The following is a 17,525-nucleotide window of genomic DNA, read 5'->3' as shown; positions in this document are numbered from 1 at the left end:
TTGGCTAGGTGGCCTAGCTGTCTGGTCAAGTGGGCACTGGCCTGACGATTGCTGTGAGGCTATTTGAGGCTGGTTAATAAACCAACGGGCTGGTTTGTTGGATCATCAGTCAATTGACTGCAGCTGACTGATGACTCATCAAGGGGTGTGCTTCCACAGAGAGAGAATGCAATTGGCTGGATTTGGTCCGGGTGATCAGTTGGAGGCTTATAAGCCGGACGGTTAGAGACCCTTCTTCTTCAGCTGCTCAGTGAAGCTTTTCCTGGGGAGCTCATCGAAGTTGCCAGTTCGTTTCCTGAGGAGTTCGTCAAAGTTGTCGGTTCGTTTCCTGAGGAGTTCGTCAAAGTTGTCGGTTCGTTTCCTGAGGAGTTCGTCAAAGTTGCTGGTTCGTTTCCCGAGGAGTTCGTCGGACGTCTTCCTTGGAGTTGACAGCCTGTTGACGGCTCTGCAGAATTTGGACTCGTGCGCTCCCGCAGTTGCGTGAGTCACTTTTACAATTTGATAATAAGAGACATCTCTCATTGATTCTGTTTCCAAGGAGAACCCTAACTAATACAAACCCATAACAGCTTTTCTCAGCCTTATGTTTGTAATTATCTGAAGTAATCAAAGAATTTTCATTCCAGTATGAATTTGACTTTTATTTAAAGGATAAACATCTCTGAACACTTTGGGGAGAGATTTGTGTATGTGTATATGTGTATGAATGCGGGCATAGTGGTGGTGGTGAGTGGTATTTCTAAACAAAAGTTGCTAAGGTGTCAAATCTCCAAAGGATTTATAATTGCCACTTCTTATAAGGTTGTCCCTTTAAAGAAACACCTTGGATTGTGAAATAGACCTAAAAGCTAATTCTACTTTTGAAAACCCAATTAAGAATAGCTATAAGCTTACTATTTTTAGTAACTGACAGTTTATATTGCCCCTCATTACATTAGAAGGGTCTGTCTCTAGAATGATATTTTATATCATCCCTTTTTGTTTCTCTACAGCAGTCCTCCTCAGAAGCCAACACATTGAAAGTGCTTAAAAAATACTTGTTGAATGAATGTCAGTTTTCCTGGATCATGTCAACAATCCTGCTGGAAAAAACAGCCTTCAATGTGACTGAAGTGAGACCAGCAGGGAGACCCCAGAGAAGGCATTTTAATAGCTATTGAGTGATGCGAATGATTGCTTGGGTCCTTTGTCGAAAAAGTCTCCACCTTCCTAGTCAGGCCTCAGATCCTCATAACTTGCAAAGTGCCTTTGGTTGGAGATCTGTCCTCCAGTTGAGCCAAGTAAAATAGTGTTAATTACAATATTTTTTAAAAAAAAGGTGGTTCACTTGATTCTTTTGTTTTTAATTTCTTAAATTCCTGGTCCAACTAAAAATGTAGTCAAGTAAGAAATCATACAAAAATGGAGACAACAATTTTTGTAAATTTCTTTAGTCCTTGGTTGAAGAATTTGAGATGTCCAGAAGAGGTAAAGACGGGAAAGAATGATGAAAGCAACAGGACATTCAAGCAATGAGAAAAATAATAAGAAAAGATCAATTGAACTTCCAGTGGGAGGGAAGAAAGAGGAAAGATGTTTAAAAGGGTATGATGAGAAGAAATGTGAAAAGATTCACATCCAAGTTGAAGTTCCAGTTTTGCCACCATTTGTGTGACCTGGGGCAAGTCACTCTACCTCTAGGTCCTCACCTGCCAAGTGAGGGCACTGAGTGATCCCTGTGGTCCCTTTGTGCTTTATTCAAATCCTATCCTTCCTCTGCCACAGGAACTTAAACCTTTCAAGTATCAGGGTGCATGTGGGCACTAGGGAATGAATTAATCAGTCAAACCCACCAACGTACTGACCAACCTCTCTTACTTCTAACACATTTCTAAAACACGTTACCTATTTTGACTCTTCTGATTCTGCTCACAAATACTTGCTTTGAGGTTTGGGTCCTGTTCCTGGGCTAATGCTACTAACATAATTATCTTACTTTTGCTTTGGATAGTCCTGTTACTACCGTATTACGCTTTTTTTGAGAAGAATAAACAGGAATAAAACAGTGGTGCCTACTAGCATGAAAGAAGTGATACTGGACAAAGAGGCTGACTGTGTGCACATGTTCTGCCCAGAGCAAACCAGACCTACTTCCTTCAGGGAACACGCATGTTTGATGATGCTATTGTTGCCACTTGCAGACATACTGCTCTTGGTTCTTTTTTAGGCTGGACATGAGCTAGGATTGTGAAGCACCTACAAATATGCCCAGTCCGTAGTATTAGACCCATCTCCAAAAGCCCAGCTAAGGAACTGGCTTGGCCAATAATCGCCCAAACTTCATATAATGGAAAGGGAGAAAGACAAGTCCCAATTCCCAAAAGAGAGTATAACGTTCCAGTGATATAACTTTGCCTATGGAGGCCTGAGCTTTGATCTCCATGTTTGGAATCACATACAGATCTGGGTTCTTTTAACTCCCTTTTGTAGCCAAATAAACCACAGTTCTACCTATGGGTATAAGGTTAAGGAGGATCTCAAAGAAACTTAGATTCATATTCTCCCATCTTTTTCATTTGGTTCCTTAATAGGGTAGTCACGGACAAAGAGGCTGAGAACTATTCTTTAAAGATTAAAATGGGGAACAGTGCCTTCTTTATTTGTTTTATATTTGTTTTTAATAGATGTCTTTGCTTGTTTGTTTTGTTACAAGAAAACCAGAAATTCAAAAGTTCAGCTTCTGGATCAACCACCAGATGGTGCCATGGGATCAAAGCAGGGCATCCTCCAGGCCTTAGGAAGAAATAAGCCCAAAGAAAGCCAGCGGTCAGCCCACAGTCAACTAGTCACCAGAGCATGTAATTTATCGCCACAGACATAAACATGAACAGAGAGATTAACTTAAATAGATTTTACGTCTCTCTCTCTATTTTAAAACTTTTTATAGAGACTCAGGACCATGGCTTTCCTATAATAAGCGGTCCAGGTAAACTTGGGCTTCTTCACTGACCAGGTCCAGAGAAAATATGTAAACTTTCTGGGACAGCTACACATTTGGAGCAAGACGTGAAGAGAATACAGATTTCATCACTTACAGCGATTTACAAGGGCAGGTTTTATAAGACACTAAGTAAACTCCAAACATTTTTACTGGAACTTAATGTTTTCTACAGAAGGGACTTGTAGAAAATGAGGAGGAGTTCACTAAAGGGTCCAAGCCAAGATGGAGAAAAGTGGCAACTGCTCTGACTTGGACACACTAATATTAAAAGTGATAAAGCAAACAGGAGACAGCTGAGCATTCAGGATTATTAGCATGAAGCCTGGTCTCAGCTGCCTGCCTCCACTTCCTGCCAGCCATGCTCTCCTCCTCTCCATCCCTGCAGTCTGGTACCACCTTAACAGTCTACTGAAGTTGTGCTTTCCAAGGTGACCATGGCCTGTTAATTGCAGAAGTGAATGTCATCTTCCCACCTTCATTCCCCTTAACTTGTTCTCAGTGTATGACATTTGGGGACGTCTTCTCCCTGAGAAACTTGCTCTCCCTCTCTCTTTGATGGTACTCAGCTCCTGCTTCACCCCTGATGAGTGCTGAAAGATTCACTGCTCCTGATTCTTTGCTGTCTCCTCTGACTTTGACTCACTGAAATCCTCGGCCCTCTTTTTTCTGAGTTCCTCTGGTGATCTCAGTCACTCTTAGGGCTTAGAAGTTGCATGCATTTTTTCCAAACCTGCACCTGAAGCCTTGGCCTTATCCTCTCTCCCAATCTCTCTCTCTCTCTCTCCCTCTCTCTCTTTCAACAATCAGTCCCTGGGCTTCTCCTATCTGCCAGGTACTTTCCCCTAGACGATTCAAACTCACTAGATTATTTTATTAAGTTGTTTTCTTAACTTCACTATTTTTCGTATTTATTCAAGTACTTAGAACATTTTTTATGAGTGTAATAAATATTCATTGTAGAAATTTTAGAAAATAAAAAGGCACTGAGAATAAATAAAAATTGCACAAAATCTCACTATCCTGGAAAAACCATAGCTGACATTTTGGCATGTGTCTTTGCAATCTTTTTTTCTATGTATATCTACCTTCAAAAAATTACTTGGGATCATACAACACACATTGTTTTATAATCTGCATTTTGTACTTAATAACATTGTGAGTAGTTTCCACGTGCCATTACTTATTCTTCTACATTAAATTTAGTTATTGCATAGTACTAAATTCTGTGGATTGATTTAAATAATTTGCAATTTCTGAATATTAAATTCATTCTACTTTTTCCTATTATATAAATAATATATGGCAATGATCTTTGTGCATGTCCTAATTATTTCCTGAGAAGCAAAGTTGCTGGGTCAAAGGCATATACATTTTTAAGACTTTTGATGCAAATTGTCAAATTGCTCTCTACAAAGTTTGGATCAATCTACAGTCCTACCAGCAGTGCCAAGAGTAACTACCACTACCCTAAATTCTCACCCACTCTGGGCATTGTACCTTTTTTAAATGTTTGAAGTCTGAAGATGAAATACTATATCTCATTATAATTTGTGTTTCTTTGATTGCTACTGAGGTTACACTTTTTTTTTTAATTAAAGAAATTTTTTTTGATGCTTTATGATGTTGTTCATAAAGATGTGCTCAGAACCTGGAATCGGTCCACCTCACCTACTTACTTGCTGTGTGACCTTAGGAAACTACCTTACTTTTCTCAACTCCAGAGTTTTCTTTTATAAAAAAGGAATAACATTACTTCCTACATCTTAGGGTTGTTGTGAAAATGAACTGTGATCATGTGTTCAAATTACTCCTGACAATTCCTGGCATATGATAAGCATGCAGTAATAATAGGTATGATTCTTTGCCCTATATCTCCATTAGATTGTCTTTTTGCTCTGTGTAAAAATTCCTTTTTCCTTAGTGGCAAAACCACTTTCCAAACTACATGGGATAATAACAATAATAGCTACCCTCTATTGAGTACTAATATGAGCCAGGCATTGAGATACTTGCTCTGCAAAGAATCTGATTAAATCCTCAGGATCTTCTGATTCTTATTTCTCCATCCACCCTCAAATCTAAACAGTCATTAAGTACTGATAATTCACAAATTTAATCCAAACTGACCCTTTCTCTCTCCAATGTAGTTTAGATGAGTACCACCTCTGCCTGGGACTAATAAGATATCCCCCAAATTGGACTCTATGATTCTAGACTCTTTTCCAGCCTCCTATATCACTTTTGCAAACGTAAGTGCCAGAAGAATTGTCATTCTACAATCAGCTGAATGGCAGAAGCCAGAATAATTCTTAAAAAGCTCAAAATATCCAAGTGTTCCCAGTGGGCCAGAATTCAAGACCCTCCACGATCTGTCTCTGGTCTATCTTTTTAGTCGTGGCTCACTATTTTTACTCTTTCATTCTATGTACCCCACCCTTACACACACACACACACACACACACATACACACACACACCATCGAAACACATGCCCTAAGTTCACGTTATACTGCTCTTTGGTCTGTGTTTTTATTCCATTTACTCCACAAATCCTGAGCGAGCACCTATTACGGCACCCTTCCTTCTCTGTACCCCTCTTATGGGTTATGTTTATCTCTCCCACAATATGGTGAGTTCATGGTGGCCAGGAATGATTTTTCTTCCAAAATGATTAGCTCAGTCCCTGCATATTAATATACAGTTAATAATTATTTGTAGACTCGAATGCTGTGTCAGTACCTCTTAAGGTTCAGGGACTCAGGTGAGGGAAAACATTAAACACTAGAAGGGTGAGAACAGAGTAGTTTCTCACAAAGACTTCTATAACCAAGATAAATAAGAGAGGGGATGAGGAGGCAGGAAAAGGAAGAATAAGTGATGGCAAGTTACTGAATTTTTAATCCAAGAAAATTATCCTATATTTCTAAGTCATCTATCATCTACCTACTGAATAAACTCTTTCCCCTAAAGAAGGAAGAAAGATAAGATGCGGGAGGAAAGAAAATGATGCTTTCCATGTATTTTCTCAGTTATACCTCCTAACAACACCAGGAGGTAGATGTTTTCATTCTCATTTAAAAGGTAAAGAAATCGAAGTTCAAGGATATGAAACCACTTGCCTGTGGTCATATGGTGAGATGGTGGAAGAACTGTGATTCCAACGCAAGCTGTCTGACTCCAGTATCTACCTTATTTCCTATACACAGGCTGAGAGCTAAAGAAAGAAAATACCGAAACTTCTATAAGGTCTGTTTCTGAGTTCATTCTCTACTTAACCCTAAAATCCCATCAATGACTTCACTCCACTGTTCTTATAAATGCCTTTTCAGAATCCCCATGCCAGGATCCCCATGGATCCCCTTCAAGCAGCTCAGTAGACAGACTATTCAGGCACCAGAACTGGAGCTTTCAAAGTAAACATGCTTCATCATAATTTTCTCTGGTTCTCTTGTTTCACTTAAGCAAGGGGGAAGATTTGCGCAAGTGGATCCTGCTCAGCCATTGCCCTTGGCAACCCACATTAATCTTTGAAATCCTCACCACCACTTAGTGAAGAGCAACGACCTGCTCAGAGATATTGAGTGACTGATGGCAAAGTTACTAAACATCTAGATTTCCTGATGTAATTTTTCTTCCTTTCACCTGTCCTTTTCACATTAAGAGAAAAGGCTTTCCTTTTGAAAGGGCCTACCAAAAAACAGCAAGCTGTCAGTCTTTAGGGAAGCTCAGGTGGTGATGATTAAAAGATATTTTTCTTTTCTGGTATCCTCTATTGTATTTTGTTCCTTCGCCCCTATTCCTCTTGCACTATTTTCTGTCTGTCCTACCCACTCACAGGCTGTTATCCATTCTTCATTATTTAGTTTAGAGGGAGTTGAATTTAATGCAGAGCTGCATATAGTATTTGTTGTCTGTTCCTTCCTTCCCAACTCATCAAGGTCATTTTCTTTTGGCAAACATTTACCGAGAATCTACTATGTCACAGGCTCTGTGCCAGTGGCTGATCCTCATTATTTCATTTCTGACAACTGGGGTAGCTTACAAATGGATTACCTTGCCTTGTATAGCTCCATGAATCCATCTACTGCATCCTACTGCCCGATCAATCTTCCTAAAGGCCTGCTTTGTAAACAGTAGTCTCCATCCATTTTCCCAAGGATTAGGTCCTTATTTATCAGCCCTCTCCTATCTGCCCCCAGATGCCTTTTAGACTTTTTTCTCCATGCACAACCTGCATTCCAGTGTGTTCTATTTGTCTGCTCCCCAGCCTGCCATATGCATCTCTACCCCTGTGTCTCATAGCATTTTGAACTTCTAAGTTCCACTCCATTACACTTAATGAATATTTGGGGGGCAAACTCCAATCCTGGGTAGCAGAGAATGTTCCCCAGTTAATAGGTTCTAGTGAAGGAGCAGAACTAACCTAACACTTGTCCCTAAGGAGAATCCAAATGTCTCAGAGTCAGGAACAGAAAGTAATACTAGCCAAGTCTGTCTAGACAGGTCCAGTGACCTGAGGAATTTTGACTCAAAGTATGGTTGGGAGATTAGTTTCTTGAGCAACCTTATTAAATCCAGAGATGAGAAATCCAATCAACTCACACTTTCATTCACTCAGTACTTCACAAAATAGTTAGTGAACATCACCTATACACTGGGCATTGTGGTGGATGCTTGGGAAATAACAGTGAACAAGATAAACAGATTCCTGTCCTCATGGAACTTGCAACCTAATGGAAAGGACATACATTAAACATACCAACAAATAAGTAAATAATAATTATAATGTGTCGTAAGTGTTATTAAGAGAAAGAAGGTGTTATGATGGAGTATGTATAAAGGATGTGCTACTGGATACAGGAGGTGTTATGAGTCAAAGAAGGTCTCTTTGAAGAAGAAACATTCAAGCTAAAATCCAAAAGATAAGAAGAAGCCAATACCTAAAGTGATATTCCAGGCTCCTGACAGTAAGTGCACAGGCTCAACACAATCAACACACACACACACACACACACACACAGGCATACAATTGCCAAGGCCAATGCAGTCCAATAACCTCACTGGCTTGGGACTAGGTATAATTCATTTGGCCACGGGGAGCATGGCAGCCAGCCCCTTCCATCACAACCAAAGCAGGTTCTTGTTGTCATAAGCAAATCGATAAGCCCTTTTGTTTGTGGGTTTCTCAAATGACTTAAACCCTACCTATATATTTTTTCTACTTTGCTTTGCTAGCAGGACTATTTATTCCCAACTCAGATTCACATAATATTTCAAGAACCCAATATAGCATCCTAGGGATCCTCACCATTCTGTATACTGAAAATAACTGCTTGTTACTTTTTAAAGTGGTATATACCAGCTCTTAAGAAAATTTAGAAATTGTTTTCCATACCTCGTTGATTAATTGGATCTTTAGCTACGTAGGCAACATAGTCTGTGGTGTCCTATAAAAAAGGGAAAATGACATTGTTTAAAATGAATGGATTGTACTATTGAAAGATAAGCATACATTTAGGACATGATACCAAGGCAAGGACTTAAAGACTAATGTTTCTGTTTAAAAGGATAAGGAAAACATCTTAGAAGAGACCATAAACTAATAATACTAATAGTTTAACAACTGTGGAGTCCACATTCTCTGCCTCTTGGGGAAAGAATTTGAATATTAAAAATTCAGAGGCAAACCATGTCACTAAAAATAAAAGAGAATACAGATAGAGGATGTTGGGGCATATACTCTTAAAAAAAATGGTTAGAGCCTACGGCTCTCAATGCATTGAAAGTGGAAATACCAGGGGTTATGTGATCACAAAGATGTCATAAACTAGGATGTGGCACCATGATTTCACTGTTGTTCACCTAGATACCAGGCATGTCGGAAAAAAGCTGATTAAAGAGGCACATTGGACTTTGTGTTTGACAGCTTCCTTGTATGCAATGCAAGTTAACTTAAGGACTAATAAAGCAAAAATACAAGGCATTTATTTGATCAAAATGTAAAAAGGAAAACCTAAAGTGTCCAAGAAAAACCTAAGGAGTTCAAAAAGAGATGCACTGCTGACTTTGTAAAAACAAAAAGCCACTTGGTAATTTCAACTTTTATTGAAAACAGTAAGCTGATGAATGATAAAATTTTAATAATTAAAGATGCTTTTTGTTATCTCAGGTCTCGGGAAAAAAATACACACAATGCCATTTGCAGAATAGAAGTATGACTCTCTAGAGAGAAGATGCAATCCACTGGCAGGAAATAAAAGCCCGTGTTAGTAATACCCTCAAGGACAATCACTTAATAACTCACAATGAATCACACAGGAAACAGATCTCAGGGTCAGCATAACTTGTCTTAGGCTATTTTAAAAAATAACACACACCTAAGTAAATTTCTCTTATGCCAAAAAAAAAAAAAAATGGTTTGAATTATCTTCTAAATAAATAGGGTCATATCTACAAGCATTGTTTTATTTTAATTCAGAAGCACAGCCACAACTGCTGGGGACTCCATCTCTATTTTCAAAGTTGACAAGGTGGTAGGATGCCAGCAATGCTGTCCGGTGTATCAGACGCTGGGAAAAGAGGCCATCAGACCTTTTGGGACCTCAAGTTTCGTCATCTTCAAAACAGTCTTTGACACAGTTACAGTTCTAAAATTCTATGAATGTAAATATCTGGCAGAATTTAAAGAACATGAAAAGCAAAGCACAAATAGGGGAAACCTAAAAAAAAAAATGTGTTTAATTTTGACATACACAAAATGCATTTTTGAAATGGAGAAAACATATCTAGAATAGAAGCATTGCCAAGAACCATCTTCTGTGTTGATAGAAGGAAAACAAGTAAACTGTTTGTAGGAAGACAGTAAAGGTGAGAGGGAGCAAAGGTCAGGAGTTGAGAAAGAACAGCCAGAATTTTTTAAATTTCGGAGGCAATTTGGTGGCAAGGTTACTATCTTGGGCCACAGGGACTTTGTTAACTCAGCTTCCTACCTGCGGTGCCTGGTTAGTTGTGAAGCTGTAAATTACCTCAGTGAGTATCCTAAGCTCTTGGGCAAAAACAAATACAGACATTAGTTAGTAACAGAGGTGATAGTTACCACCTATCACTATGTGCCTGGCATGTGCTGGGCACTTCAGGTGCTTCATTTCACTTAATTCTCGCAACACTGTGAGTCAAAAGTGGTCATTCTCCATTTACAGACAAGGACCCTGACACTCAGTGAGGTGAAGTCAGTCAAGTCTACTTGACTCCAAAGCCTAGAAGTGCAATCTAATGTCTCCCTGACCTAAGAGTAAAACTACACTCAGGGGATTTCCAATGCTTTTGCTTACAGGGGCTCTAGATTGCTTTTTTAAAGTCAAATCAGAAATCTTTCTCTCCAGCTGCAGAGAGCACAGGGGTCCCACTCAACTCAGCAGGTATAAACTTTTCCACAGTGGCTATAAATTCCTTACTGTTTGATTTTAGTGGTGGCAATGCTTCGGTGAATCGAAAGAACTAAAGGAAAGGCACATGAAGACAGTCTGAAAAGAATAAAGATTCAGGAGAAAAATGACGGAAATTGTGAAAGGCATACCTAAAGTAAGTGAGGATTTGCTTGCCAATCCCAAAATGATAGCAACCCTTGAAACTCGAAAAGGGAAAATTTAGGGCAAACACCAATAATTACTTTTCATACTAGACTTAGAGAATTCATTTGAATATCTTAAGAAAACTATTTGACTTCCTTCATGGAGGAATAAGCTACAATTGGTTAGGAAGAGAAAAAACAAAGGCTGGCTGGCATTTTCAGGTTGGAGTCAATTGGCCCTCTCTGATACCCAACATATCCCTTGGTGTCACTATTGAGACCAGATTACAAGGCTAAATTGATCCAAGTTCTGATCCAGTATAGTGCTGGGTACTTAGGATGACATTACAGCTGCTAAGAGCTAGCCAGCTTGGAAGCCTCCTGCTTGCTGGCGAATCCACAATTAGCCACCTGCGGACTCTGGAGTCTCTTGGGGGAAAAGGTGGGCTCTTAAAATTTGGTTTACTTTTAAATGATGGCATCATGGAACTAATATCTTCATTTGAAAATAACCATACCCAAGGCTGAAAGGTGAGGAAGTAAACCCAAAGGGTAAATTGAGTATCCACTAATAAAAGAAAATAACAATGATATGAAATCCTGTAAAAATCTGCTTTTCCTCTGTCTGCTTCATAGGGAGGTTGTCTAGGTGTGATATGCTTAAATAGTCACTGTTAGCCAATGTGAAGATAAAAACCTATTGAACAATTTCTAAAGAATGGCATCAAGATAGCACTTAGCTATACATTTCACACAAAACAAAGTTACACCAACACCCAAGTGGAGGAACTTGCTTAAATATTTTAGATTTTAGAAACCAAAGCAATGATTACACAGAGTAACTTCAGAACTTGATTACCATTCAGGATAGACAGTTTATTTTTTCCCTTAAAATACTTAGCATAAAGTTGAAAACAAATCAAAGCTTTGCAGTAATACCAGCTACCAGGTTTTTGTTTCTACCACCTGTACATACCACTCCTGGGTTCTGGGTTATGTGTCCCATCATTTATGACCCTAAATTTCATTCCTCAATTGAAAGCAGGAAACTAAAAGTGGATAGAAAACATCAATTGTAAAACTCGATTTCATTGCCTCTCTTCTGAAGGGTATAATCTTTAATAATTCATGTTTTGCAGAAAAGAAGGTAATACATTCTGGGAAATAAGTTCTGTATACGTTTGCCATATGTTTTGTTGGTTTTACTGAAGTTCAATCATTCTGAAAGTCATTCTCTGCCTTCCTTTAGCTTTCCATATGTTTGCAGGTATAAGAAAAAGACCCAGGCTATCAAAAAGGAGGAAAATCCTCTCAGTCTCTTAATTTAAACCAGTTTGTTTCTTGTTCAGTCATGGGTTCCCTTTTCTTTACTCTGGTACAGAAAGGATGCACTAGGGAGACAGAGAATGACAGTCCACTCTGCAAAGCAGTCTGGGAGAGTGCCCATTCTGTCCCACACAAATTGAAAGCACCACATGAAGCCCTGGTCATGAGGAACTGCAAGGTCTCCCCAGGAACCAACTGAGCTTCTCCTCCTTGAGTAAGCAGACTTGGCTGACAGCCAGAATGGCAAATAGGTTTCCCTCATATGCCAAGTTCAACCAATTACTAGGGTCTTCCTGGTACTCAGTTTGAGAAGAATTCTGAGAGAGGACTGACAGCACATGCATGACACATTTGCTTTCCGTAACTTAGAAGTTACTAACAAGAAGTTTCTCAGATGATAACTCCAAGGCTAATAATAACACATCAGAGTATTATTAGCTCATCTGCTAACACTAATGTTTTTGATCAGTGACAGGGAGTATTTGTCAGAACCAAATTTTTGGTTACCTTCTGTAGGTAGCTACTTATAAATTATAGTAAGATATTTGGAAAACGTGCACTGGCTCATATGCTTTACATAGAACTTCTAACACTTACAAAAAGAACTTTTATTAATCCATACTTACAGGATCCCCTCCAGAGGCAAATGAAATAGACTGCATATGATGATTTGCAATAATCTGAAAAGCAGAAACAAATTAAACATGTATGATGCTACAAATTGATTATAATTAATTAGTAATATTAGTCTGTTATATACATTCTAAAAGGACTAGATATACATTTGTTTGTTTTGACTTTGCCTGCTCAGTATCCCTTTAGGAACCACCCCACCCAAATTCTATAATAAGCCTGTTTGGACCATGAGGGTCAGGTGGTTTTGACATGCCCAGTTTATCCGCCCTCCCCCACCTAGGTGGGTACAAGATTCAGGTATAGGCAATCTGAAAATGCCATCCCTCTGGATACAGCAGAACCAACCAATGTCTTTTGGGAGGAATTGGGATGAATAATAGAAGAGGAAATATCTCTCTCTGGCATTAAGAACCACATAAGCCTAGAGCTTCTCCAGGCCATCTTTTGCTGCCACATGGGAAAAGCCTGCTGGAAAATGAAGATTTCCTTCTGGAGAAAATCAGAGCTGAGACCTATAAATAGAAAAAAGTCCTGTAGTAACATTTGTTCCATCACTTGAACCAGTAAATTTCCCCCCTTCCTTTTTATTTAATTTTTAGATTTTATTTGTTTATTCATTTTTGTGTAAGTTAGTTTGACGGGGTTTCAGTCATTCACCACCAAAAGAATACTGACTAAGGCACTGACATTAAGACTTCCAGTACGAAACAGAACTATCCAAGTGAACTGCATTAGTTAGCCAAGAAGATGATCTTTTACTCGGGATTATAGGAGTGCTTGCCTAGGAAATACAGGGCAATGACCAATATGCAGAGTGTATTTAAGTTGGTTTCTTTAAAACACCAACTATACACCTACTGGCTCATCCTCTTTACAAGCCCTAGTATCAAAATTTCAGTACAGAGTACCTGCTGATAAGTTATCAAGGACAGTCTGATAAATTGATCCCTCCCCTCTATAACTGTTCATAGAAAAGTTCTTTCCATGCCTGTCAACTCTGTTTCTTAAAAAACTTATTTGTTCATCCAAATGCATGGACAATTTGGATTTGCTCACTACTTTAAGGGCTCTCCAGATTGTTTCTTGACACACCAGTAGAGATCACCTTTTGACAGGTGTCAGTCAGGCAAGATAAACCCATCTCTTACCTAGGAGAAGTAACCCTCAAAACAGAAATAAAAGTGGTAAATGTGGATTAAAAATTTGATCAGAAAACTTCTTCAAGAAAGCAGATACTATGTAAATAGAATACTGTGTGAACTTTTATAACAATAAATTTGAAAACAAAATGAAACGGACAATGCTAGAATAATATACATTTCAGAAACAGACCCAAAAAGGAAAGCATCTAAATATATTAATAAACTTTGAATTAACTAAACTGGTGTCAAAATTTTATTCCAAGAAAAGGGCATACCCAGATGTTTTTATGAAAGGTTCCACCAAATATTTAAAGAACAGGTAACTTCCATCCTATACACAATGTTCCAGAGCACAGAAAAAGATGAAAAGCAACGCAACAGACTTTAAGATTATAGGATAACCCCAATACTGAAACTGGACAAGGGCTGTACAAAAGACAAAAACTATAGGTTAGTCCCATTTATAAACATAGTTGCAAACTATCCTAAATATAATGTTAAAAATCAAATCCAAGCAGGATTTATTTCAGGAATGCAAGGCTGGTGCAATATTAGGAAAAAATCTATTCATATCATTCATTACAATAAAAAATTTAAGGAGAAAAAAGCATATAATAATATCAATGGATGTCAATAAAGCAGTTGGTAAAATTCAACCCCATTCATGACAGAAATTCTTTAACTAGGAATAGAAAGGACATTCTTAACTGATAAAAGGTATCCATCAAAGGGTAAACATCGCATTTAATGGTGAAACATTAGAAACATTACCTTTATTTATTTTTTAATTCAATTTTATTGAGATATATTCACATACCATGCAGTCATACAAAGCATACATTCAGTTGTTCACAGTACCATTATATAGTTGTATTCATCACCAAAATTAATTTTTGAACATTTTCATTGCCACACACACAAAAATAATAAGAATAAAAATTAAAGTGAAAAAGAACAATTAAAGTAAAAAAGAACACTGGGTGCCTTTTTTTTTGCCCCAATTTTTCTACTCATTCATCCATACACTGGACAAAGGGGAGTGTGGTCCATATGGCTTTCCTAATCACATTGTCACCCCTCATAAGCTACATTTTTATACAATCGTCCTCAACATTCAAGGGTTCTGTGTTGTAATTTGATAGTTTCAGGTATTTACTGCTAGCTATTCCAATTTATTAGAATCTAAAAAGGGTTGTCTATATTGTGCATAAGAGTATCCACCAGAGTGACCTCTCGACTCCTTTTGGAATCTCTCTGCCACTAAAGCTTATTTCATTTCTTTTCACATCCCCCTTTCGGTCAAAAAGAAGAAAGATTATCTTTAAAGTCAGAACGTCTCTCTATAACTTCTATTACATATAATACAAGGAAAAAAAGTAGAGTTTTAGACTAAAAAGAAAAATAAAACTATGATTTTTACACACAATTTGAATATCTAAATTCAAAACAAACAAAAAAAGTGACTCAACTGACAAATTATTAAAACAAATAAGAAAAAACAATGCACATCTGGTTGAAGGCATCAGAGAGCTAGCAAGGTTTTGTGGACTTGAGAGGCCAACATAATGGAGACAAGGGAAGTGCAAACAGATGAATCTGATTTTGAACGCTGCTTTCCCTCTTAAGACGTTTGCCAATTCCAAGAGGCATCTAAGAGACAGAGAAACTGAGACAAGCTTCTGGCAGCCTTACAAGACTTACAAGAGGGACAAAAATTGGAGCTCAAGACCCAGAGGGGCCCTGGCAAATGCTTCAGCTTCAGCTGGAGTATCTGAAGACTACACTCTCACAGTGGGAGTGAATAAGAACTTGACCAATTCTCACAAAGTCTGAAACCTATCTTTGAATCAATTCAATCACTAACTAGATTAAGTTTATTTATCCCTACCCTAACTCCCGACCAGAAGCAAATTATCTTTGGAGAAAGATAACACAACCTTGAGCCTTCAATTATCTCTAATTTTTCATGCCCTATATCTGGCATTGAGAAAAACAAAACAAAACAAAATCCTGGTACAGCAAGAGACAAGAATGGCCAAAAGCTAAAATGTAAAAAAAAACCCCAAAAACTAGAAGACTGAAAGAACATAAAAGACATGTAAGACATGGTAAAAATTATATGTGTGTGTGTGTGTGTGTGTGTGTGTGTGTGTGTAATTACATACACAGAAAGAGAGGAGGAAGAGATTAAGGGAGAAACAACATTGAAGAGACTCTGGCCAACAATTTTCCAAAATTGAGAAAAGACATCAAGCCAGAGATTTAAGAGGCTCTTTGAACCCCAACAGGATTAACACAAAGAAAACCACACATAAGAATCTTATAGGAAAACTGCTATAAACTAAATAAAAAGGAAAAAGAAAGATCTTAGAAGCAGCTAGAGAAAAAGATAATTATTTTCAAAGAAGCAACAATAAGACTGGCATTATTGCTCAACAGAAAAAAAAAGAAAGAAAGTTAAAAGACATTAAAATGATACGTTCAAAGTGCTGAAATTACCAGAGGATTCCATATGCAGAGAAAGTATCTTTCAAAAATAAAATTAAAATAAAGACATTTCCAGGCAAACAGAAAGTAAAAAGAATTAATTATCAGCAGACGTATGCTAAAGAAAATGGCAAAGGGAATTCTCAGGCAGAAGGGAAATTATGCTATATGAAGCATGAAAACAGATGAAAGAATGAAGAGTAAAGGGTAAATATGTGGGTAAAACTAAGTAATAATTTACTACATAAATAATTTACATTTTTTGCAGAGTAAGACAAGGATGCCCATTCCCAAAATTATACTGAAGATCTTAGCACTGCAAAAAACATGGAAAAGAAAGAAATAAGGAAGGGAAAGAGATAAAATTGTCCCTATTTATAGATAACATGATCATTTTTTTAAAAGCCAAAGAAAATCTACACATAAATTATTAGAATTTATACGATAACCTGACAAGTTCACTTTTACAAGGTTAATATACAACAAATTATATTTCTATACCCAGCAACAATTAAATAATAACATTTTAAAAATGAAAACAATTTACAATAGCATCACTTGTGAAGAACAAATTTAACAAAGTATGTGTAAGACCTCTACACTAAAACTGAAAAACACTGAGATAAATTAAAGAAATGGAGGATAGGTTCATGGACTGAAAAACTGAATATTGTAAGGATGACCCCTCCCCCCAAATCAATTGATAGAGTCAATGAAATCTCAATCAAATATTTTGGTTGTGAAAACTGGCCAGCTGATTCTAAAATTTATATGCGAGTGGCCAGGACTAGCCAAGAATGCCTTGAAAAGAAGAAAAAAGATGGAGAACTGCGGGACACTGATTACGTGCCTTAACTTGGCGGGCCTGGGCTGGGGGACCGGATCCACCCCTGGGGAGGGTAGTGGGTACGGGTGAGTGCGCCCTCTACAGCCCCCCGGGCCTGGGAAAGTGAGGCCGGAGGCAGGCCCCATTTCCTCACCCAAAATATACCAAATGTTAGGAGAGGCTTGCCGGAGGGAACCGCCTTTTCCCCACCCCCTTATCTTGCCCGGACACTCCCCGTTGCCAGCGCAACTCCCATCACCACCGGTGCGCATACATTGTTGCCGGACACCGTTACGGGAGCAACTCTCGCCCCTTTTCAATCTACCTCCGCGCCCTCTCAGAACCAATCCAAGCCTTTAACCCCTACAGCTACCCCGCCCTCTAAACCGCCCGATATAAACTTGTACTCTCCCCTAATAAAGCTCTCTCTCTCTCTTGGTTTTCATCATCCTTAAAAGAAATCGTGTCCCGCCTGTTCCTTTCTCGCCGCCCTCCATACTTGCACGCCTCCCGCCGGGGACCTGGCCAAGTCCCCCGCCTCGCCCTCGCCTCCGGGAAA

At 38.4% G+C, this 17,525-nt stretch overlaps 1 protein-coding gene across 1 annotated transcript in view; it reads right to left on the bottom strand.

Moving 5' to 3' along the window:
- SHC4 (SHC adaptor protein 4) overlaps positions 1–17,525 on the bottom strand; it is a 129,571-nt gene that overhangs the window by 28,090 nt on the left and 83,956 nt on the right. The window contains exons 5-6 of the mRNA XM_037834036.1: positions 12,502–12,555; positions 8,375–8,426 (exon numbers count right to left, since the gene is read on the bottom strand). Coding sequence (XP_037689964.1) covers positions 8,375–8,426; positions 12,502–12,555 — 106 coding nt within the window. The remainder of the gene's footprint in view (positions 1–8,374; positions 8,427–12,501; positions 12,556–17,525) is intronic.

Source organism: Choloepus didactylus, chromosome 4 (assembly GCF_015220235.1).
Source record: "Choloepus didactylus isolate mChoDid1 chromosome 4, mChoDid1.pri, whole genome shotgun sequence".
In the NCBI taxonomy this organism is placed as follows: Eukaryota; Metazoa; Chordata; class Mammalia; order Pilosa; family Megalonychidae; genus Choloepus; species Choloepus didactylus.
The sequence above is the reverse complement of the archived record's forward strand: the minus strand, read 5'-3'. Positions and strand labels throughout refer to the sequence as shown.